The sequence below is a fragment of the Coffea eugenioides genome, chromosome 5 (assembly GCF_003713205.1).
Source record: "Coffea eugenioides isolate CCC68of chromosome 5, Ceug_1.0, whole genome shotgun sequence".
In the NCBI taxonomy this organism is placed as follows: Eukaryota; Viridiplantae; Streptophyta; class Magnoliopsida; order Gentianales; family Rubiaceae; genus Coffea; species Coffea eugenioides.
The window spans coordinates 1445919-1470647 of NC_040039.1; the positions used below are offsets into that span (position 1 = coordinate 1445919).

Here is a 24729-nt window from a genome sequence, read left to right on the forward strand (position 1 = left end):
ATCAATAAATATTTAGTTTCCAACAATATCGATAATTCTGTCGGTATAACAATTAATTCTCTTTTTTACACTAAATTAATTCAAAATGGAGGGAAGAGATGATGAACAATTTAAATACTAATCAGCAATATGGGGATGAAAGGAAGTAATTTATGGAATATGTAAGATTTTAATAATTGTAATTTGAAAAAGGTTTTACTATAATTCTATGTAATAATTTGATAGAAAGCAGATATGATTAACATAAGATTAGTTATTTTCTAAAAGTTATTTTAGGTAACATTAAGATAAGATTAGTTCATTTTTAAATTTATTTTAAAATTAGGAATAATTTTTAAACATATAATATAATATTCAATATGGGTAAAACCCAAATGACCATAACCTATTAATTCTCTTCGATTAAGCATGCCACATAGGAGTGAAAAACACTCTAATTAAAATAGCTACTTTCATATACATATATATATATATATATATTCCCAACAAAAAGATCTCAAATTGGGTATGATTGTTTTAATTTAGTTTTTAAGTAATTTTGGAGAATAGACACATTTTAGACATGAATTCATATTTTTATATATAATTTTTAGGTGTGTATTTGATTGCAACCTAATATTTTTGTAACATTTTGATGGTTGGCCGTATATAACCAATAAATAAATTTCAATATTTCTGAAATTTATGAAAATATAAAATAATAATGACATCATCCTAACCTTAGCGAATTTTTAAGAATGGTATAACTAATCCGACTAGTTGACCCTTGACCCAGTAGCTTAGTTGCAGTAGGTTATAATGGTTAAAAATGGTTATAATTGGATATGTCATTTGAATGTTTGACAAATCTATGTATATACCCGGAAGGAAAATACTAAAAATGTCACTATGAAAATGATTAAAAAATGGGACTAATCACATTATTCTTAATTTGACAATTCAGTCTTTATGAATCAATGAGTAAAATGGGCTAAAGTGATAAAGTTGTAATGAGGTGAATAATTTTAATACGGGACTAATCAAATTATCCAAATTTATTTTCTTTAATTATGAAAGGAAAGAGGGGTTAAAGTCTTGATAGGTTATAATTTTATCATTTATTTTATAGTTAATTTCCCCTATTACCTGACCCAATATGAATTAATTGCTAGATTCTACTCACTTTTGATATTTTGCATTTATTTCAGGGAGTAGAATGGAAATATGATAACAAGTGCCAATTTAACAAGAAAAGAACCCAAATAACAGAGCTTATCCAGGGGCATTATTGGCAAAGGAAGACTTTTGCCCATTTTGATAATTTCAAAAGAAAAGAGTAGGAAATAGGGCTTCCTTTTCCTGGTGTGGGCCGCCGCAGAGAAGGAGCACTACCTTTGAGTGGCTTTTGTGGACTTTTCAGTCATTAGCTTTTGAGTAGCTTGAGGTCACGTAGGGACAGAAGGAAACAAATGAGTTATCCTCTGTAGTATTTATGGCCGCCATTCATTCGGTCAAAAGAAAAAGCCTCGCAGGCGAGGACAATGGCCGCGGTTGTTGTTTCAATTTTGCGTAGGTTTCCCGCATCAGATATGAACTAATTTCTTCATTCTAGTCAAGGAATAATGGAAGTTTTGATTCGCCTAAAAATTGTGAGATCGATTTAATTTTATCTTTTCCTTTTATTTATTGGTATTCGCATATTCTTTGATTTTATTACTTATGATTATTTAATTAATTGATTGTTTTGGATCCGGATAATTAGTTAATTTGATAATCTACTGTCAATTGAGACGTTAAATCCGTAATTGTTTAATTGTTTCAAAATAGTGATAACTGGCATGATTGGGTTTGTGTCAGGGGAATACGCGGACTAACCTAAAATAACCCTGGTAGTGTGTTATTTGGTTGGAATAGGGCTCCTCTAATACGTAAGACAATTGGGGAATTAAATCTTACGGGCGTACCTAAGATTATTTCTCAATTAGAGCAGTGATTAACGGGCGTACCTTAATCACCGACACAGTAAGGAGGGGTTGACTGTCATCGCTTGTTTGGCATTTATAACCTATTTATTAGCAAATAATTGGAATTGCCTTTGTTTCGATGATCAATTAGGTGAACCATTGCTGAAGTTATTCCTTGGCTAGATCCTTTGATTTTAATAAATTGTTATTTAATTTCTAGTTGGCTATTTTATTTTTATTATTTTACTTTTAGTTAAATTACTTAAATTGTCACCCCTGATATAAAAACACCCCCTTGTCACTGTGAATTTGAAAAGAAACAATTACTCCCAATCCCTGTGGATTCGACCCTGTTCACCGCTATCTACAGAAATTACTTTTAGTTTGAGCAGGTTTTTATTATTGCACAGGCTTCGACAACTTGTCAATTTTTGGCGCCGTGTCGGGGACTGGTGCCAGATTAATTTGTTTCTTTTGAGTTCATCTTGTTTTTATTTTATTTTTTATTTATAGTTTATGGCTTCTAACACTCCGTATTTTGGTGATAGACTGAATTTTGTTTCCAGGGAAGGCAATAAGGCTTGTTTTTTTTTCTAAGTTTGCATATTCAGAGGCACTAAACTCTCTTAGAGAAAGAATGGCTGCTGCAACCTGTGAAATTTATTATGCCAGGGATCATTCAACCGGTATGTGCCCCGAATATCAAGACTACCTGAGTGACTATCTCAAAAAAAAATTTGGAGATTCTTCACCTCGATCTCAAACGTGATATGACCCTTATTCAAACCGGTATGATCAAGGATGGTGGGATAACACCAACGTCAATTATGAAAAGGGGCCAATGAGTTTTCAACAACAAGAGTCTCAACAATCGTCATTCATGTCAGAATTGCCCTCACAGACCATCAATGACTCTAAGGAAGGTGAGAGTGCAATTATCCTGACAAGTGATATGGAACTGCAAGAGTCTCAAGAAGGAGGATCCAAAGATGCAGTTGAAGTGGAAGACATGAGACTCCAACATCAAATTACCCTAGTGAACGAATCCAGTGAGCAATTACTAAATGCGATGACACCCACTCCATCCCTTAATCTATATTCCCCTGACTTTTACTCTATAATTTCTGTTAATGAGATTGATTTTGTTATACCGAAAGTGTTTGAGTCTCATTGCAGAAATGAGTTAAGAGTAGCTATGGTCAAATATCTTGAACCGTTGAATGCTCTTGATGGAGGAGTGGATGAAGAATGGAGATCACTGTTTGATTATTTGGCGCCATCAACTAGTCCATGGAAGACCGTAACTCGTGTGCTTAAGGATTACTCTATTTAGGAGGGCTATCAGGACTATATAGAGAATGAAACATTAAGACGAGTCACGAGATTTTATCCTCCATGAACAAAACATGATACTGTCTAGCCAAAAATATTAAAGAAAGGCGCTCATTGGGAGGCAACCCAATTGTTTCTTTTAATTGTTTGTTTTGATTTCGTGTGATAGTTTAAATATGTTTTCCTTAAATTTGACTGATTTCGGGTCTCAATTTTCGTTTTTTATGATTTGTAGGTGTCCTTCTATCATAACGCGCCCGCATCATAACGTAAGGAGAGCTCATGGTCAGAATCGTCAGAAGGGGTTCCTGCCCTCTCGACGTGCCCGCGTCACATTCGTGGGAAAAGTAAATATTCAAAAAAACCTCAAGAACGATTATTAATTTTCTGTTAATCTCTACTTTTGGATTTCAAAAATAAATTTTGTCAATAATAAAAAAAAAAGAAGTTATATTAAAAAAAAACAAAAAAAAATTTCAAAAAAAAATTTTTTTCCAAAAAAAAAACCTTTTTTAGTAATTAACTAAAAAAAAAGGGGAGAGTCTTCCCGTAAAAAAAAAAATTTCTAATAAGAGAAAAAAAATTAAATGAAAAAAAAACTATTTCCTTTTTCTTTTTCTTTTCTTTCTTTTCTTTCTTTCTTTCTTCCTCCTTTCTTTCCCTTTTCTTCCCCGCTGCCCTGCTTCTCTTTTCTTTTATTTCTTCTTTCGGCTGAACGTCCATCCGCCGCAACCCACATCGCGTTCGCCACCTACCTCTCTCTCTGCCGCGCACTGCAGCCACACCGCGAGCCACCGACGCTCCCTCGCAGCTGCCCAGCTCCTCTCGCCTCCGCGCGCGCAGCTCCTCTCCACTCCAGCTCTCTCCACCTCCACCGCGCGCCAACGGCACCAGCAGCGGCAGCGCTCCACTGCTGTTCGCCGATCTCTCTCTCTCTCAGCCCACGCCACTCGCGAAGCCGCGGCTCTCCAAACGCCGCTGCTTTCCACCTGAGCGTCGCAAGCTACTGAGTCCCTTGCCGCACCTTCGCTCCATGTAGTCATTGAGGTGGAGGTATTCATCTAACGCCTGTTCTTTAACATGTCCAGCAGCCCCGTGTTGGTAATTTTTCAATTTCAAGTGCATAGGGCAATTTTGGAGTCATTTGGGATTTATTTTGCCGCTTCAGTTATTGCGTAAATTGAAGTGAATTGTTGGACTACTATGGGCATCCACTGAGCGCTGCTTCACTTGGGTTTTTGTTGAAATTTTTGCTGATTCGGTTGGCTAGTTGAGATTTTTCATTTACTAGAGTTTACCCCCAGTGGTACTGGTGGGAATATTTTAAATTGAATCTGTTACCTCTAATTGGTTGGCTGAGTTCTTATTGACAAATTTCTAAGCTGTCGTAGTTGCATTTGCTGGTTTTGACTTATCATTGCCTGGCCAACTGGAACCATCTGTTGAGATTTTGGGTGGACCTACATACTGCAATTGTCTATTGATATTTGGGTGATTTGGTTCTGCTACTGCCTGTTGATTTGGAAACCTGGTTGCTTGATTTACTTGTTGAGATTGGTAGTTTTCAGTTGAGTTGTTGGGGCGCTCTAGCTGTTGGTTTCTATTATTGATTTGGAGGGACATTGTTAGTGATTTGGGTTGCCTGTTTGCATTGTTTCTTACCTGTGTGTGCATCAGTGGCATTGGTTGGGATGTTTTGACTAGCATTTGTTATTTCTATTTGGTTGGCTGCCTGATTGGGAACTAAGTGCTTGTCATTGTGTGGTTATTATCAAATTTCTAAACTGCTTTTGCTGGAATTGCCGATTTTGAGTTAAGAAATTAACAGTCCAATTGGAGACATTTATTAAGATTTTGGGATGGGCAAGTTTTGTCAGCTTTTATGCAGAAATTTGGCAGCATTTATGCAGCACACCGGAATTTCTCCTTAATTTCTGCCTAACCCTCCACTATTTTGACGACTCCAGGGAAGTACCGTTGCCCTTCTCCTTCCTTTTGTTGTTAGTTTATCACATTGAGGGCAATGTGTGATTTAGGTGTGGGGGGGAGCAAATGGGGGGTGCTAGCGTTTCTAGTTTTTAGGTGTTATTTATTTATTTATTTATTTTTCTCATATTTTTTTCCTTTCTTTCTTTTTAGTTTGTTATTTGGCCATCTTTCGTGTATTTCCTTTCTTTCTTTTTAGTGATTAGTTCACATGTGCATGCCAAGGTTTGATGTTGGATTGTTGCCCCTATTTCTACTTTTGCCTAGTTTTAATAATAAAAATGTATCGAGTTAATGTGGTTGAATCCAAGAGCATTTCTTTGGTGAATATCAGTGATTATGTAGCTCTTTTAATTTTTGGTTAACTTCTCTAAGCATAGGAAATAATTGTTGGCATTTTCATGTGAATTGGTCCAATGATTAATTTTAGTTCTCCATGTTTGAAAAATGAGGTTAGCTGACGCAAATTTTCTTTTGATTTTTTGTGTTATTTTGAGTTTCTGATGTTATTTAACTGTGAATAAGAGTTGGCTGTACTCCGCTAGTCTTTACTATCGAGTAACCGGGGATCTTCACCAAAAATGTCGATTCTCGCGTAAAAAAGTACTAATTGCTATGAGTACGTGGTTACGTGGCGATAGAAGCTGAGTAATCGGGCTCTTTCATCTGACAAATGTCGGAGTTCGCGTCAAAAGGCTCCAATGGCTAGCGACTAAGTCTTTTATTACTATTGAGAACAGCAAAAAAAAAAAAGAGGGAAAAAATCAAAAAAAAAAGAGAAGAGAAAAGTAGACAAATGTGATAAAAAAAAGTGAAGGTTGTGTTAGTGTATAATAATAGTCAGCTCGCCGATTTATAGATTTAATGTTGAGATTTTGGTTAATAGTTGGACCATTTGCTGATAAATGTTGTGCGTCATTCCATTTTCTTAGATTAGTTAACCTGAAATTGGAGGAGTTTGTGATTTAGAAACTAACCAGAGTGATGTTTCTTGGATCTTGATCACTGATGCTTGATATATATTTTTCTTGATATTTTGGCAATATGGTGGATAGGGCAATAGTCTTTGTCAAATATTGATGTTTGTTTGTTGTTCTCATGCTTGAGGACAAGCATGGTTTAGGTTTGGGGGGAATTGATCGGTTGCAATTTTATCATTTATTTTATTATTAATTTTTCCTATTACCTGATTTGATGTGGATTAATTATTAGATTCTACTCACTTTTCGTAATTTACATTCATTTCAGGAAGTAGAGCAAAAATATCATAATAAATGTCAATTTGACAGTTATCAGGAAAGAGTTCAAGTAGCAAGCATACAGGGTATTTTTGGAAGAGGGGGACACAAGTCCTTTTTGGTAATTTGCGGAAGAAAAGGAACGAAGGACTGGAGTCTTCTTCTCCCTCTAGGGAGAGAGCCGCCGCGCAGCATAGAGAGACTAATTAGATACGAAATGGAATGGCAATTGATGAGCACTAGCTGGACGTTTTAGCCTTTGACTTTTCTTAGTTGTTTAGTTCTTAGTACTTACCTTTTCATTCCGTGGATGGGAGGAACAATTAGGAAAACATTGAATCATCTCCTGCTCCTTTGTTTTTCTTTATCCCTTTGACTAAATTTAATTTGCCCATCTTTCACTTGATGGCCGCGGCTCTTTCGCCAATTTTGTGTGGGCTTTGTTCAGTAAGAATGAACTAATTTCCCTTGTCTAGTCAAGGGACAACGGATGCTTTGGGTCATCTAAAATTGTGAGATCGATTTAATTTTATCTTTTCTTTTTATTTATTGGTATCTGCATATTCTCTGATTACAGTGATTATGATTGTTCAATTAATTGATTGTCTTGGATTCGGATAATTAGTTGATTGGGTAATCTATTGTCAATTAGGGCATTAAATCCGTAATTGTTTAATTGCTCTAAAATAGTGACAACTGGCATGATTAGGTTTGTGTCAAGGGAATACGCGGGCTAACCTAAAATAACCCTGGTAGTGTGTTATTTGGTTAGAATAGGGCTCCTCTAATACATAAGGCAATTGGAGAATTAAATCCTACGGGCGTATCTAGAATTATTCTCCAATTAGGGCAGTGATTAAAGGGCGTACCTTAATCACCAACACAGTAAGGAGGGGTTGACTGTCATCGCTTGTTTGGCAGTTATAACCTATTTATTAGTAAATAATTGGAATTGGCTCTGCATCGATGATCAATTAGGTGAACCATTGCTGAAGTTATTTCTTGGCTAGATCCTTAATTATCACCCATTTGATTTTAGTAATTTGTTATTTAATCTTTAGTAGCTTCTTAGATTTTAGTTGAATTTCTTTAGTTGTCACCTTCTGCACAAAAACACCCCTTTGTCACTGTGAACTTGAAAAGAAACAATTACTCCCAGTCCCTGTGGATTCGACCCTGCTTACCGCTATCTACAGAAATTACTTTTAGTTTGAGCAGGTTTTTATTATTGCACAGGTTTCGACAACCTGTCAAGTCTATAAACAAACTATAAACAATTTATTAAACACTCATTTGAAGTGGAAAGTTTTAAATTTTAAATTTGAATTGACATAGGATTAGTTGTAAATCACTATTTAAAACTTTTTAATTGAGTGTATGTATTAAAATAAATGAAAAATTCAGGAAAAAAGTATGGGAAATTTGGAAGCCATCCAAAGGGCCTCCACTAAAACTTCCCCTGCAATATATATAGATATTGATAGATTTTATTTTTAAAAAAAAGGCTATATTTGGTGTAAGCAAGTGTGACCTCTACATATATAGATCCATCAATAAATTTTTGTGCCAAACTGAAATTGATAATAAATGAACTTTAACCCATTCCTGAAACTGAGGCCCATCCATCCTCCAAATCTGGCATTGCACTCATATACACGAAGCAACCATACAGACATGATAATATTTTAATCCATACGTACATCAAATACTACAACTCAACAAACAAAAAATTCATAATTCATCACCAAAGAACCAGACGTTTCTGTGCTAAGATACGTAACAAAAGACTACTGTCTAGAAAAAGATCTGCTGATCCAGTTTCCAATTCATACTTGAATCCCAATACTTTTCTACACTGTCCGACTAGTTGTGGCATGCGACATAAAGCTACCGCAGCTTACTTAGACCACCAATTTTGACCACTTGATTCCAATTCTTAAATCGCTATGATAACCTTAAGGTCCCGAGTTCGAGTCTCCGCTCTGCTGAATTTCTCCGCGCACTTATCGCGCTTGGGTCGGGTTGGGGCCGGACCCGGGCCGCAGGGGATTAGTCGGGCCCCGTAAGGATTGACCCAGACACTCCTATATCGACAAAAAAAAAAAACAAAATCAAGTTCTACTTGTGACTTTTGACCAAAATGATAGAAACATCAAGCTTTAGTTGCAGGCGGTCGGCCTTTGGCTTAACTATGACCTAAACAAATACGAACAAAGTGCAACATCATTGGGTTAATAATTGATACATTGTTTATGTGTTTGTCTATGTCGAGAATCTTTAACAATAGTATTCCTTGAAATATGACACACAATCTTTACTCCAATTCAATTTCACACACATAAAGCATGCAGTAATTCAAGCCAAAAAAAATTTGTTTATTCTATTAAAAAAATTAGAAAAATGATATAGTCCTTTTTAAATATCGGTCCCTCAGGTAAAATTTAATATAATATTCAATATGGGTAAAACTCAAATGACCCATAACCTATTAATTCTCTTCAATTAAGCATGTCACATAGCAGTGAAAAATACTCTAATTAAAATAGTTACTTTCAGATATATAAATATATATATATACATAGATTCCCATAAAAAAATCTCAAATTGGGTATGATTTGTTTTAATTTAGTTTTTAAGTAATTTTGGAGAATGGACATATTTTAGACATGAATTCATATTTTTATATATAATTTTTAGGTGTGTATTTGATTGCAACCTAATATTTTTGTGACATTTTGTATGGTTGGTCGAATATAACCAAGAAATAAATTTCAATATTTCTGAAACTTATAAAAATATAAAATAATTATGACATCATGCTAACCTTAGCGAATTTTTGAGAATGGTGTAACTAATCCGACTAGTTGACCCTTGGCCTAATAGTTTAGTTGCAATACGTTATAATGGTTAAAGAATGGTTATAATTGGATATGTCATCTGAATGTTTGACAAATCTATGTATATATCTGGAAGGAAAATACTAAAAATGTTACTATGAAAATGATTAAAAAAATGGGACTAATCACATTATTTCTCAATTTGCCAATTCAATTTTTATTAATCAAAGAGTAAAATGGACTAAAGTGATAAAGTTGTAATGAGGTGAATAATTGTAATAGGGACTAATCAAATTATCCAAATTTATTTTCTTTAATTATGGAAGGAAAAATGGGTTAAAGTCTATAAACAAACTATAAACAATTTATTAAACACTCATTTGAAGTGGGAAAGTTTTAAATTTTAAATTTGAATTGACATAGGATTAGTTGTAAATCACTATTTAAAACTATTCAATTGAGTGTATGTATTAAAATAAATGAAAAATCTAGGAAAAAAGTATGGGAGATTTGGAAGCCCTCCAAAGGGCCTCCCCTAAAACTTTCCCTGCAATACATATAGATATAGATAGATTTTATTTTTAAAAAAAAGTAAAGGTTATATTTAAATTGCTATGATTACAATTCTTGATAGAAACGTCAAGTTCTAGTTGCAGGCGGCCGGCCTTGGGCTTAACTATGGCCTAAACAAATACGAAAAAGTGCAACATCATTGGGTTAATAATTGTACATTGTTTATGTCTTTGTCTACGTGGAGAATCTTTTACACTTAGTATTCCCTGAAATATGACGCACAATCTTTACTCCAACTCAATTTCCACACATAACGCATGCAGTAATCAGGCCAAAAAAATTGTTTATTCTATTAAAAAATTAGAAAAATGATGTAGTCCTTTTTAGATATCAGTCCCTCAGGTAAAATTTATTGCTAAATGGTGAAATAAGTTATTTTAATCTTGGGAGAAGAGATGGGTTGAATGGTTCGAGTGGAAGGCAATGTTTTAAAAATCGGACCGTTAATTGAACCGGTGAAGTGAAAGGGTCGAGGTTCAACCGGTCGGACCGGTTCAACCTCGGTTCAATGAATTTTTTTAAAAATTATTTATATAAATATATATATGTACAAAATAAGACATGTAATGGATTAATTTAATACTTTATATGATGAAAGGTTTACTATTTTTTAATAACTTGGATTTTTTAAAAATAAATTTTTTAAATTATAAGTTAAAACAAATAAATTTCATCTCAATTTCAATTATATCTAAATCCAACCCAAAAATATCACAATATTTTGAAATTATACAAAATTCACGTCAATGAGAATTTAGATATTGTGAACTTAAATTTTAATTTACGTTTTAGAGATTGCAATTTAAAAAGAAAGTTTAGAGTTCGAAGGAAGTCAAGAAAATCGAAAATAGAAATGCAAACTTGATAAGAAACAAAAAATGAGATAAAAGTGAGTGGTTGTAGCATTAAAAAATTTGGGTTAAAAAAATAATTCTTTTTTAACTTTTTTCAATTTAATGGACAAAAATAAAATTAAAAGATAGAAGAAAACATCAATAAATTAAAAATAAAGAGGTTTGATTAAAAAGGGAGTGACAAAAAAAAAGAGAATAGAGAGAGAGAGATAGAGTTGAAAATTAAAAAGAAAGAGCCATGAGAGGATGGGATTTTGTAAGAAAAATGGATAAAAGAAATATGAGTGTTTGCTTTATATAAATAAGTTATCAAAAAAAAATAATAAGATGTGATGGTGCAGTGGTTAATACATTGGTCTTCTATTACAAAGGTCTTGAGTTCGAATCTTGATAGCTGCATTTTGCAACAAAAAAAAGAGAGGAAGGTTGAAAACCGGTTCAATCGCGGTTTTTACGGTTCGACCGGTTCTTGACCGGTTTTCTGACAAAGTCAACTATTGTATTGAACCGGACTGGTGCCATGGCCGGTTCGCGGTTCAACCGGTCGAACCGGCCGGTCCGGTCCGGTTTCAAAACATTGGTTTCCTGTTGACCATTTTAAAACGGACGGCAGAAAAAAAAATATTTATTATAGTACCAGTTAAGTGCATAACTTTCCCTTTTTCTTTACTTTCACCAAACAGCCGAAAGGGAGGTTATGTTTCAAATGTTCTTTTCTTGGTTAAACTTTTTTTATTTGGAAGTAATCTTCACAAAAATTCTCTGGTCTTAACAACTTATCTCTTCAATATGTGTTCTCAATCACGATGATAATTGTCTATATTTTAAATGATCGAAATTGTTACAATTTAAAGATTAAAATAACTTTTCTTTTAATATAAGTGGAAAAATTCAACCTTGAAACATCTCACTTACATTCCTTCCACTCGAACCATCAACCCATCTCTCCTCCCAAGATTAAAAACTTGAACACATCTCACTTACATTCCTTCCACCAATGTTTTGAAAACCGGACCAGACCGACCGGTTTGACCGGTTGAACCGCGAACCGGCCATGGCACCGGTCCGGTTCAATGCCATAGTTGACTTTGTCAGAAAACCGGTCGAACCGTAAAAACCGCGGTCGAACCGCTATTGAACCGGTTTTCAACTTTCCTCTTTTTTTTTTTTTTTTTGCAAAATGCAGCTATCAAGATTCGAACTCAAGACCTTTGTAATAGAAGACCAATGTATTAACCGTTGCACCATCACATTCTATTGATTTTTTTTGATAACTTATTTATATAAAGCAAACACTCATATTTCTTTTTTCCATTTTTCTTACAAAGTCTCATCCTCTCATGGCTCTTTCTTTTTAATTTTCAACTCTCTCTCTCTCTCTCTATCCTCTTTTTTTTGTCACTCCCTTTTTAATCAAACCTCTTTATTTTTAATTTATTGATGTTTTCTTCCATCTTTTAATTTTGTTTTTGTCCATTAAATTGAAAAAAGTTCAAAAAGAATTATTTTTTTAACCCAAATTATTTAATGCTACAACCACTCACTTTTATCTCATTTTTTGTTTCTTATCAAGTTTACATTTCTATTTTCGATTTTCTTGACTTCCTTCGAACTCCAAACTTCCTTTTTTAAATTGCAATCTCTAAAACGTAAATTAAAATTTAAGTTCACAATATCTAAATTCTCATAGACGTGAATTTTGTATAATTTCAAAATATTGTGATATTTTTGGGTTGGATTTAGATATAATTGAAATTGAGATGAAATTTATTTGTTTTAACTTATAATTTAAAAAATTTATTTTTAAAAATCCAAGTTATTAAAAAATAGTAAACCTTTCATCATATAAAGTATTAAATTAATCCATTACATGTCTTATTTTGTACATATATATATTTATATAAATAATTTTTTAAAAAATTCATTGAACCGAGGTTGAACCGGTCCGACCGGTTGAACCTCGACCCTTTCACTTCACCGGTTCAATTAACGGTACGGTTTTTAAAACATTGCAGGAAACACGTCACTCCAATTTTCACTAAACGATCGATTTAAAATTAAAACAACATTTTGGATTCCAAATTATATACGTACGACAAAAACGTCGGACTCCCCTCGGCACTAAATAAGGAAACAAGATTATTTAAACACTACTGCTGATGGAGCACATAATATTTGTGTTGTTTGCTCTCAATATAACAAAATTTTTAACAGCAAAAGACAAGGTAGTTGCCTCGGGCCTCTTAAAGCATCATTCCTTATATAAACCCAAGGACCCAACCTTATTAATTTAACCAATTTTGGTTAAATAATAGAAACCCAAGGACCCCTCTCTTTAAGATACCAAGCTTGTAATAATTTATGGATGGACATGAGTTTCCATTTTAAATGTTCATCAGTTGAGTCTTCCCCCCCCCCCCCCTTCTCTCTGTTCTTTTTTTTTCGTAGAAAGAAATTGTTGCGAACAAGAACATCATATGCTTCATAACATGCTAATGAGAAATTAATTTGTACTCCAAAAAAAATTAATAAAAACGAAAGCCCTTCGATTGTTATCCCTTTGTTGTGGGTCATGAGAAGGCAATGTATACCAAATACCCTGAAATCATTAGACCAAATCTAAGAAGAAGTGAGGTAATCGTTGTTTTTCAGATTTGATGGGAGGTTAGTGAAATTGTCACAAGTCTCAAAGTGACTTGCACTGACCGGAAGAGATTGTGAGGCAGCCAAATTGTTCTCCTTTTAATACCATCCAAGGGAAAAAAAGAAGCAAAAATTCTAGTTGTATGTGATTTTAGAGGTTATGTGTGAGATTGAAATCTTGTTCCATGCTTCAATATTACACAAAGTTTGCTCTTCGTACAAGCTTATGTGACACTTAGAGATCCATGTGCAAACTTCTCTGTAGGCTACAAAATTGTGATGAGCATGCAAGTGCAAGATTTTATTTGCATATAATCTGAGGTTGTTAGCCATGTAATGCACTGAAATATGAGGGGAAATACTGAAATATTGTTCCTCAAACTTCAATTGCAAATTTAAATTTTCTTTTTCAATTTCAATGTGGTTTGAATATTTTCAAAAAATTATTATCTAGAAGAAGTTGTAAGAAAAAGAAGGTGCAAATGGTTCTCCAAACTAGATCTTGTACCCCTTCATTCGAGAGAGAGCACAATTAAAATGGGAAGAAATTTACTTAACATTTTATTCGATTTGGGAACTCATAGCCACATTAGTAGATTGATCTCTGGCGTAAGCAGCCAGGACTACATTTCATCTCTCAGTAGATAATGAGAGGAACTCATGCGACAGCATGGGATTTTTCAGCGGACTTGGTTGTATAAGTCAGAGGATCGCCGTTAACATAAGGCCTGATTGCTTGACAGTAGTTTTGGTCATAGAATCTGCTCCAAAGCATGACCCCTCCATAGTTGGGATAGCTCTGCACAACGGGAAGAATCTGATTAATTAGCACTTCAGGTGGGATGTAACCGCCACTAGGTGCTGCCTCAGGGGCTGCAGGCAATCCCAGGAATAATGTATTAACGCCTGTATATGAAGCCCATTGATCCCAACTGGCAAAGAGTCTACTGAGATCGCCTGATGTATACTGACAAGGAGGATTGTTGTAAAATTGCACCCACACGTAGTCAAAGAGGCCAGTTTTGATAGCAGTGTCAAGATAATAGTCCGGAATGGGACATTGTGGTGCTGCAGATAGGTACACCTTTCTCTCTGGAGTGCTGTATCCCGAGAGTGCCCGGGCGAGATCATCCCAATACAGGTTCGATCCAAGTTCGATGTCAAAGTCTATGCCATCTAAAACAGCATCACCAAGTGGACGAGAGTCTGACTGACCGCCCAAATAATTGTTCCAGAGGTAGTCTGCAACATTGCGAGCATCCTCGGGGGAAGCCAGGATTGGTCCTCTTCCTGTCCCAGGAGAACCTCCACCAAGAGAGAGGAGCACTTTGATGCCCAGGCTCTGGCAAACTTCTATCTCAGGACTGAGGAAGGTGCATGGGCTTGGGATACAGTGGCCAGCTAGGTTCAGTTCCGGTGTTTGGCCACTGCCAAAGGATACCAGAAAGGCAATATTTACATAGTCATAGCAGCCACTACGGCAGGCCTCTTCCAGGCTTCCTTCATTGCCATTTTGGCCCCAGTAGACTGCGATTCCGGCGCCTTCTGAGGACCTGGTCAATGAAGATATAATCAGCAGGGATATTATTGCTAAGAACAGTGGTCGTAAACTGGCAGCCATTTTTTTTTTCTTTTTCTCAGCTATTTTTGCAGATTTGTTTGGGGGTGAAATTGGTTGCCCAAAGATGGACCCTTTTATAGATGATTTCAGACTTACGGCAATAGTTCTAAGAATATTTACCATGCCGCGTTTTACCAGAAAACGTGAAATGTGTGCCTTTTGCCAGCGTCGACCCAACCATGGCTCAGGTCTTATTCTATATTTAATCTAGAAAATCAAATGAATCGGTCAAATTCCATTAAAAATTGATCGGACCATTCAAAATCGGTAAAAAAAAAGAAAAAGAAAAATAGGCCTTTGCACTGATTTTTCACTAAAACTTTCTTCTTGTTTATATGTTCATTTTATTCAAATAATTTAATATTAAAATAATTAAAAATATATAAAGTTATTAAACAAAGGTTGAACCGCAAAATTAATTGAATCGTGAATCGAAAATTCATCCAGTTCACTTGTAGGTCCGGATTTCAAAATATTGCCTTTTGCTGTATTTTCACGCTTGGGAGCACTGATTGGATTGGCCTGACCATAATTATTAGAGTCATTTTCTAAAATAGTTGCTTGAATTATCCAGGACGATACACAATGGACAACAGTAGTAAACCTTTTTGATTATTGTATCCGTTTGGCAAGTGAATTTTTTTGGATATTTATCTAAAATTTTATTATAATTTACTGTAGAAGTTTTTTAAAAATTTTTTGAAGTGTGTTTTTTTTAAATATTTTAAAGTGTATAGTTTAAAAATTTTAAAAAATTCTTTTGAGATTATTATAGTTAAAATTTTTAAAAATTTTATAACAAATAAACTTGATAAAAAAACTTGACCGCCAAACAAAGCGAGGAAATCTACATTCTACAAGTGCCATAATTGATATTGATTTTTTTTCTTTTGCAGAGAAATGGGAAATAGTGAAGGATGACTTCTAGGTTTGCGACACGTTTTATCGAAACCGAGGTGGACCACGTGCTCTTTACTCAATCGTCACATGTCCACCAACACATATTCCAACCCACACGAAAAAATTTATCGTTGCGATTCTTGAATTGATCATAAAGTCTCGATGCAGCGGCCTAGACGATACCGCTAAAGATTGTGTTGGTCAGTGATTATTATGAATTTTTGTCAGCCAAGTAATTTTGGGTACACCTGAATTTTCGTGTACACCTTAATTTGATAGTCCTGTATTCCTTTTTCATCTGTTCCAAATTATAGTCCATTTTTCAATTGAAAAATGTAGTTATATTTTAATTTTTCTAAAATACCCTTATTCAATGTAAGTAGTTGTTACTATAAACCTATCACATTTAATAAGAGTTGATTCTTTTTTTACCATCAATTCAAGTTCCCATAAAATTGTACCATATTTAATATGAGGGTATTTTAGGAAAATAGCAATCTAAATTTATTTTTCCAACAAAGTTAACTATTTTTTCTTAAACTGTGTGAAAAAAGAAACATGACTATTAAAGTGGGACGAAGAGAGTAATAATCGAGTCCAATTCACCCCAAATTCTGCAAAACCAAAAACTTTTAAAGGCATGCTATGCGTTAATTAGGTTGGGTTGATTGATTGAGTAATTGGCCAAGAAAGCCACCCAACGGCAGAGCATGTAAATCAAAATTGATGACTAGGTTTAAACAGACTGTTAATTATTAGAGATGCATCTAGAAAAGTGAATCCTTTAGAATGAATTGCAGTTTACTTGATAAAAAGTTTTGACTTGGCATTGTTGATCATAACGTTGAAGTTTCAATTAAGATGGTTTCTTAAAATTTAAATAGTGGCATTAAAAAGTGGTATTAAAAGTTTTAAAATGAAATGAGATACAAATTATATCGAAATTACAATATATGTATACTAGAGAATTGAATAATAAATATCTTAGAAAAGCTAATTAAATCTATTTTTAATTTCTATTGGTTGCCCTAACAAAATTTATTGATTTCTTTTTTCTCAAACTTGGAAAATACGTTGAGGTTATTTCATTGAGTGTTAAATATAATCGTTGATGTTGCACTTAAGACTCTGCTCTACGATCAAAGCCCCAGCTCAGATAGCCGTAGAGGTTCTTTCCCGTCAAGAATATGATGCCAATGTAATTTGTTCTATAATTATTAGCTTTAGACTAATTGGATGACTGACGTGTCATCAATTTTTCCTTAAACAGGGACACTTTTGATAAAAGTTGAAAGGGTAATTACCCTTTGAATAATTAATTTTTGCACAAATTATAGACTTGTTGAAAATTTATCCGTCCCAACTCTCTTGAAGTAACAACTAGTCTTGGTATAAGTTTGTTCGCAAATGTTTTATCCATATAATGACAATGTTGTTAGACCCAAACCGGACTAACCGGTCTGAATATGAACTGACCTTCTCCCAAAGATGATTAGTAGCGTAAAATCACTTTGATTAAAAATTAGTCAAAATCGTCAAAAATCAGCCAAACTAGTGACCCGATTCAACTACTTGACTCAATTTTCAATTTTTTTTTCTTGTTTTCTCGAGACATAATTTGAGTTACTAATTTGAGTTACTTATATTGTAAAACTTTCATTTATTAATAGGAGAGAAAAATGCAGTTTTGGTACCCAAACTTTGACGCACAAGCAGTTTTAGTCCCCAAATTTTGGACGAAAACAAATTTGGTATCCGAATTTTCAAATTTTGAGCACATTAAGTACCCTGAACGATTTTTTCCCAAATTGCTACCAGAAAAAGCCACGTGTCCGGCCACAATTGTATGAAAAAAGCGCAAAAAAAATTTCAAGTGCTATTCTAATACTAACTATTAAATTTAAGGACTAATAGCATAATAAAGTAAAAATCTAAGGACTAAAATAAAAGAAGAAGAAAACGATAGTGCATTGAAACACGTAGAGTCTTCACTTGCAGTGCACATCGTTTTCACATCTACTTTAGAATTTGTTCCGTTTTGATTGTCAGAAGTGGTTCTACTAGAGTTGAACTTGCTGCAGAAATTGCTCCAAAATGGAACAGAAGTGAATTTGAACTTGGGCTAGGGAAATTTTCACCTGATCCGCTGTGGACAGGACTATACTTTTCCCCAGTGGACCCTCTTTGGGAGAAGAATTCATCATCCTCGTCGGAACCCATGTTGCTTGCAGCACCATTTCTGTAGTCTTGGTGGAAATGGTGGTGCTGCTACTGTTGACGTGGCAGCGGCGGCAGCGGCTGCTGGAGCTCCGGCGAGCCTAGCCGTTGACACTGAAGTGAAGCTAAAACTGAAGGGACAGTATTATGGTGATCTTCTGAGCTCTGAGGAACATTAGATGCCTCATTTTTAACATCTCTGGAGCTTACTAGAGCTCCCAGGTAGAGAAATTCTGAGCTGTTAGAGGAAGGAGTGTGGCGGGGCAGCTGTGGCGGCAGAGGTGTTCCCGGAAGTGGGTTTTTTGTGGTGGTGTTGTTGGAAGATGTGGCGTTGGGCGAGAAAAGGTGAAGACTGTCTGTCTTGGAGAAAGCCCGTTGGTGTTGGTGGTAGTAACGGAGGCGTCGGTGGTGGTGGAGGAGGATAAAGGCGGCAATGCCGGTGATGAAGACAGTGGAGACAAAGGATACCGAGACAATGACAGCTATAAGTTTATGAGAAATGGGCCTGTTATTAGAGGAAGAGGAAGAATGGGGGAGGATGAGGGAGGAGATATTGACAGGAAAAGTTGACAAAGCGGAGGGGAGGGCGGCGAAGAAGCTGGCGGAGGAGACCAAATAGAAAGGAAAAATGGGTTGTTTTCGGAATGAGGATTAGTGGGAGGTGAAAGTGAGGAGAAAGCGTACTTTGGTTGGAGCTGAGGTTGAGACTGTGGGGAGGGGAAAGGAGGTTGAGGTAGGGTGGTTGGTGGAGGAGCTGGTGGAAGAGAATGGCTAACAGGGAACAATGGCTGATGGAGGATACGGTGGCCGTAGTGGTGGCTAGTGGTGGTGGTGGTGGAGGAGGAGGAAGCTGTGGCGAAGAAAGAAGTAAAGAAACAGCAGTAAATGCAAAAGAAAATATTACTAGTACCGGTAAAAGTCTTCATCTTTAGCTAGAGAAAGTCTTTAATTAACGAGCTATGTTTTCTCCTCTCTGTTCCATTAACAAAAAAGTAGCAGTGAAAACGATGTGCACTGCAAGTGAAGAATCTACATGTTCCAGTGCACCATCGTTTTCTTCTTCTTTTATTTTAGTCCTTGAATTTTTACTTTATTACACTATTAGTCCTTAAATTTAATAGTTAGTATTAGAATGGCACTTGAAATTTTTTTGGGCTTTGTTCATACAATTTTGGCCGGACACATGGCTTTTTCCGGTAGCAATTTGAGAAAAAATCATTCAGGGTATTTAATGTGCTCAAAATTTGAAAATTTGGGTACCAAATTTGTTTTGGTCCAAAATTTAGGGATTAAAACTGCTCGTGCGTCAAAGTTTGGGTACCAAAACTGCATTTTTCTCTTAATAGGAATAAGAAAATGGCACTCACTTTGTGTAAACATCAAAATCACTAACTTCCTCAATGATTTCTAAATCAAAGGTTTTCATCCATGTCATCTTATCAATTTATCATTAGTGATTCTAGCTTGCATTATAAAGTCATACTAGAAATTTGCCCATGCCTTAGCACGGTCTTTTTAAAAAAAAAAACAAAATTTATTTTGAATTTATGCAAATATGGATAATTTCAGGGAAAATTTGTAGAAACGTCCCCTGAGGTTTCTGACACTAGCACTTACTTCTCCTGCAGTTTAAGAAATAGTACTAATCTCTCTTGAACTTACTGATTTTTTGCATATTCAGTCCAGGCTAGAAAAAATGCCATTACATATTGTTTTAAGGAGCGAGGTGAGAAATTGGCCCAGATTTGCTTTGATGCTAAGCAAGTAGTAGCAAAAGGATGAACAAACAATTATAAAGCTTAACAATTAAATAAACTTTCAAGGGGTTTGTTTAGGACAAAAGTGGCATTATCTTATTCAAATACTACGTCTCTTTGGATGTTTTCTGCTTAAACATTTAATTTATGATATACATCAATGTTGTTGAGTTAAGGATTCAAAAAAGTGGTTACGTAATATTCTATACAAAAAGGAAACTGATAAGTTATTATTTAATAAATAATTTTAAAAAAGAAATGGCCATAAGTTATTTCTCTTATGTTTTTTCATTAAATAGAAAAGGTTTGGCTCTTTATGCATTTTTAATGTAATCCATTTAATTTATGTAAATCTAAATTTTTAATAAAATTGAAAAGTGTTACAGTTAATATTTTTATAAAGGGAAACTGGTGTTTTGTTATTTAACATTTAAAAATTGTGAATAGTAAAAAACGAAATTGCGCCATAAAATCACTTTTATGGATTCATCATCCATTACATGAACAAAGTACTAGCCATTTATGGGCATTTTATTCTGAATCATTTAATTTATATTAAATATATAAATGTTTGTAAGTAAAATTCAAAAAGTTTTACACTAATATTTCTACGAAAGAGAAATTGGTAGGTTTCGTATTTAACATAAATTGAATATGTGAAAGTAAAAAAAAAAAAAAAGAAATTGCCCATAACATACCATCTCTTTACGGGTTTCCTCCATTACATGAACAAAGTACTAGCTATTTATGGGTATTTTATTTTGAATCATTTAATTTATGTTAAATACATAAATATTTGTAAGTAAAATTTAAAAAGTATAATACTAATATTTTTACGAAAGGGAAACGGGTAGGTTTTGTATTTAGCATAAATTAAATATGTGAAAGTAACACTTGCAGGTGGTTTAATTAGTTTAATTAATTACTTAATTTGTTGATAGGAAGCAAGGTTTCTTTTGCAAAATTTGTTCATTAGATTTCTCCAAATAATTAGGATATAAAGGTAAATTTCCACAATCTTTTGTTAGCAATAGGCCCCAATTTAAATTTTTATAATGACCATAAACCTAGAACTATATATTCACATTTAATTAAGTAGAAAAGATCTAGCAATCCATTTTTTCATCAATAAATATTTAGTTTCCAACAATATCGATAATTCTGTCGGTATAACAATTAATTCTCTTTTTTACACTAAGTTAATTCAAAATGGAGGGAAGAGATGATGAACAATTTAAATACTAATCTGCAATATGAGGATGAAAGGAAGTAATTTATGGAATATGTAAGATTCTAATAATTGTAATTTGAAAAAGGTTTTACTATAATTCTATGTAATAATTTGATAGAAAGCAGATATGATTAACATAAGATTAGTTATTTTCTAAAAGTTATTTTAGGTATCATTAAGATAAGATTAGTTCATTTTTAAAATTATTTTAAAATTAGGGATAATTTTTAAACATATAATATAATATTCAATATGGGTAAAACCCAAATGACGATAACCTATTAATTCTCTTCAATTAAGCATGCCACATAGGAGTGAAAAACACTCTAATTAAAATAGCTACTTTCATATATATATATATATATATATATATATATATATATATATGGATTCCCAACAAAAAGATCTCAAATTGGGTATGATTGTTTTAATTTAGTTTTTAAGTAATTTTGGAGAATGGACATATTTTAGACATGAATTCATATTTTTATATATAATTTTTAGGTGTGTATTTGATTGCAACCTAATATTTTTGTAACATTTTGATGGTTTGCCGTATATAACCAAGAAATAAATTTCAATATTTCTGAAACTTATAAAAATATAAAATAATAATGACATCATCCTAACCTTAGTGAATTTTTAAGAATGGTATAACTAATCCGACTAGTTGACCCTTGATCCAGTAGCTTAGTTGCAGTAGGTTATAATGGTTATAATTGGATATGTCATCTGAATGTTTGACAAATCTATGTGTATACCTGGAAGGAAAAAACTAAAAATGTCACTATGAAAATGATTAAAAAATGGGACTAATCACATTATTCTCAATTTGACAATTCAATCTTTATTAATCAATGAGTAAAATGGGCTAAAGTGATAAAGCTGTAATGAGGTGAATAATTTTAATACGGGACTAATTAAATTATCCAAATTTATTTTCTTTAATTATGAAAGGAAAGAGGGGTTAAAGTCTATAAACAAACTATAAAGAATTTATTAAACACTCATTTGAAGTGGAAAGTTTTAAATTTTAAATTTGAATTGACATAGGATTAGTTGTAAATCACTATTTAAAACTTTTTAATTGAGTGTATGTATTAAAATAAATGAAAAATTCAGGAAAAAAGTTTGGGAAATTTGGAACCCATCCAAAGGGCCTCCACTAAAACTTCCCCTACAATACATATAGATATAGATAGATTTTATTTTTAAAAAAAGGCTATATTTGGTGTAAGCAAGTGTGACCTCTACATCTATAGATCTATCAATAAATTTTTGTGCCAAACTGATAAATGAACTTTAACCCGTTCCTGAAACTGAGGCCCATCCATCCTCTAAATCTGGCATTGCACTCATCTACTCGAAGTAACCATACAGACATGATAATATTTTAACCCATACGTACATCAAATACTACAACTCAACAAACAAAAAATTCATAATTCATCACCAAAGAACCAGACGTTTCTGTGCTAAGATACATAACAAAAGACTACTGTCTAGAAAAAGATCTGCTGATCCAGTTTCCAATTCATACTTAAATCCCAATACTTTTCTACACTGTCCGACTAGTTGTGGCATGCGACATAAAGCTACCGCAGCTTACTTAGACCACCAATTTTGACCACTTGATTCCAATTCTTAAATCGCTATGATACCCTTAAGGTCCCGAGTTCGAGTCTCCGCTCTGCTGGATTCCTCCGCGCACTTATCGCGCTTGGGTCGGGTTGGGGCAGAACCCGGGGCGCAGGGAATTAGTCGGGTCCCGTAAGAATTGACCCGAACCCCTGTGTCAACAAAAAAAAAAAAAAAAAACATCGAGTTCTACTTGTGACTTTTGACCAAAATGATAGAAACATCAAGCTTTAGTTGCAGGCGGTCGGCCTTTGGTTTAACTATGACCTAAACAAATACGAACAAAGTGCAACATCATTGGATTAATAATTGATACATTGTTTATGTGTTTGTCTATGTCGAGAATCTTTAACAATAGTATTCCTTGAAATATGACACACAATCTTTACTCCAATTCAATTTCCACACATAAAGCATGCAGTAATCAAGCCAAAAAAAATTGTTTATTCTATTAAAAAAATTAGAAAAATGATATAGTCCTTTTTAGATATCGGTCCCTCAGGTAAAATTTACCGCTAAATGATGAAATAAGTTATTTTAATCTTGGGAGGAGAGATGGGTTGGATGGTTCGAGTGGAAGGAATGTAAGTGAGATGTGTTCAAATTTTTAATCTTGGGAGGAGAGATGGGTTGGATGGTTCGAGTGGAAGGAATGTAAGTGAGATGTGTTCAAGTTTGAACTCTCCTACTTATACTAAAAGAAAAGTTATTTTAATCTTTCAATTGTAAGAATTTCGATCACTTAAAATATGGACAACTATCATCGTGATTGAGAACACATATTGAAGAGATAAGTTGTTAAGACCTGAGAATTTTTCTGAAGATTACTTCCAAAAAAAAAAAAGTTTGACCAAGAAAAGAACATTTGAAACATAACCCCCCTTTCGGCTGTTTGGTGAAAGTAAAGAAAAAGGGAAAGTTAGGGTTAATTCCACTTTGTCCCCCCAAACTTTGGACGATCACCCACTTCAGTCCCTAAACTTCAAAATGGGACACTTAAGTCCCTAAACTTATAAATACCTCCCACTTAAGTTCCTAAACTTATAAAATGGGACACTTAAATCCCTAAACTCTTATAAAATGGGACACTTTGACCACCAACGGCATTCAGAATTTGTTAACAATTTTCCTTAAGTGGGAGGTATTTATAAGTTTAGGGGCTTAAGTGTCCCATTTTGAAGTTTAGGGACTGAAGTGGGTAATCGTCCAAAGTTTGGGGGGACAAAGTGGTATTAACCCGGAAAGTTATGCACTTAACTGGTACTATAATAAATATTTTTTTTTCTGCCGTCCGTTTTAAAATGGTCAACAGGAAACACGTCAGTCCAATTTTCACTAAACGATAGATTTAAAATTAAAACAACATTTTGGATTCCAAATTATATACGTACGACAAAAACGTCGGATTCCCCTCGGCATTAAAATAAGGAAACAAGATTATTTAAACACTAATGCTGATGGAGCACATAATATTTGTGTTGTTTGCTCTCAGTATAACCAAATTTTGATTGTTATTGTCCAATTTAATTTTTAGATTTTCTCTTTATTTTTTTTATCCTACCTTTCTATCCCTATACCTTCTCTCCCCAATTCCAAGACCCTAGATTCGAATTTTGAACTTGATAACAGGAAGGACCAACCTAGTGATTAAACATTAATTACTTGCATAAAGTATACATAAAAATCTTTTTATGCACGGTCAGTGTATACATTAGCAGGTTTAAAATGCATGCTACATATGTAAAATTTGGTGTTTGAATTATGTCATTAACAGAAAAAATAAGTTTACACTTGTTTAACAAAATAACATTATAGAGGTAAGAAATGAATTTTTGCGTTTAATGGTTTCTTTTTTTTTTAATAACATTAATTGTTTAATGGATGCCTTGAAAGTTACCAATTATTCACAAGTATGAAAAAGAGATTATATTAGGGGTGCAAATGGCAAAGTTAATATAA

General features: G+C 33.9%; 1 protein-coding gene across 1 annotated transcript; it reads right to left on the reverse strand.

Moving 5' to 3' along the window:
* Positions 1 to 14064: 14064 nt before the first annotated feature.
* LOC113772415 (acidic endochitinase-like) lies at positions 14065 to 15027 on the reverse strand. Its single transcript, XM_027317006.1, has one exon. The coding sequence runs from the start codon at positions 15025 to 15027 to the stop codon at positions 14065 to 14067; it is 963 nt and encodes a 320-aa protein (XP_027172807.1).
* Between the last annotated feature and the right edge of the window lie 9702 nt (positions 15028 to 24729).

Bases quoted from the DNA above. Each gene is read 5' to 3' on its own strand.
- LOC113772415 (XM_027317006.1), bottom strand. From the start codon at position 15,027: ATGGCTGCCAGTTTACGACCACTGTTCTTAGCAATAATATCCCTGCTG.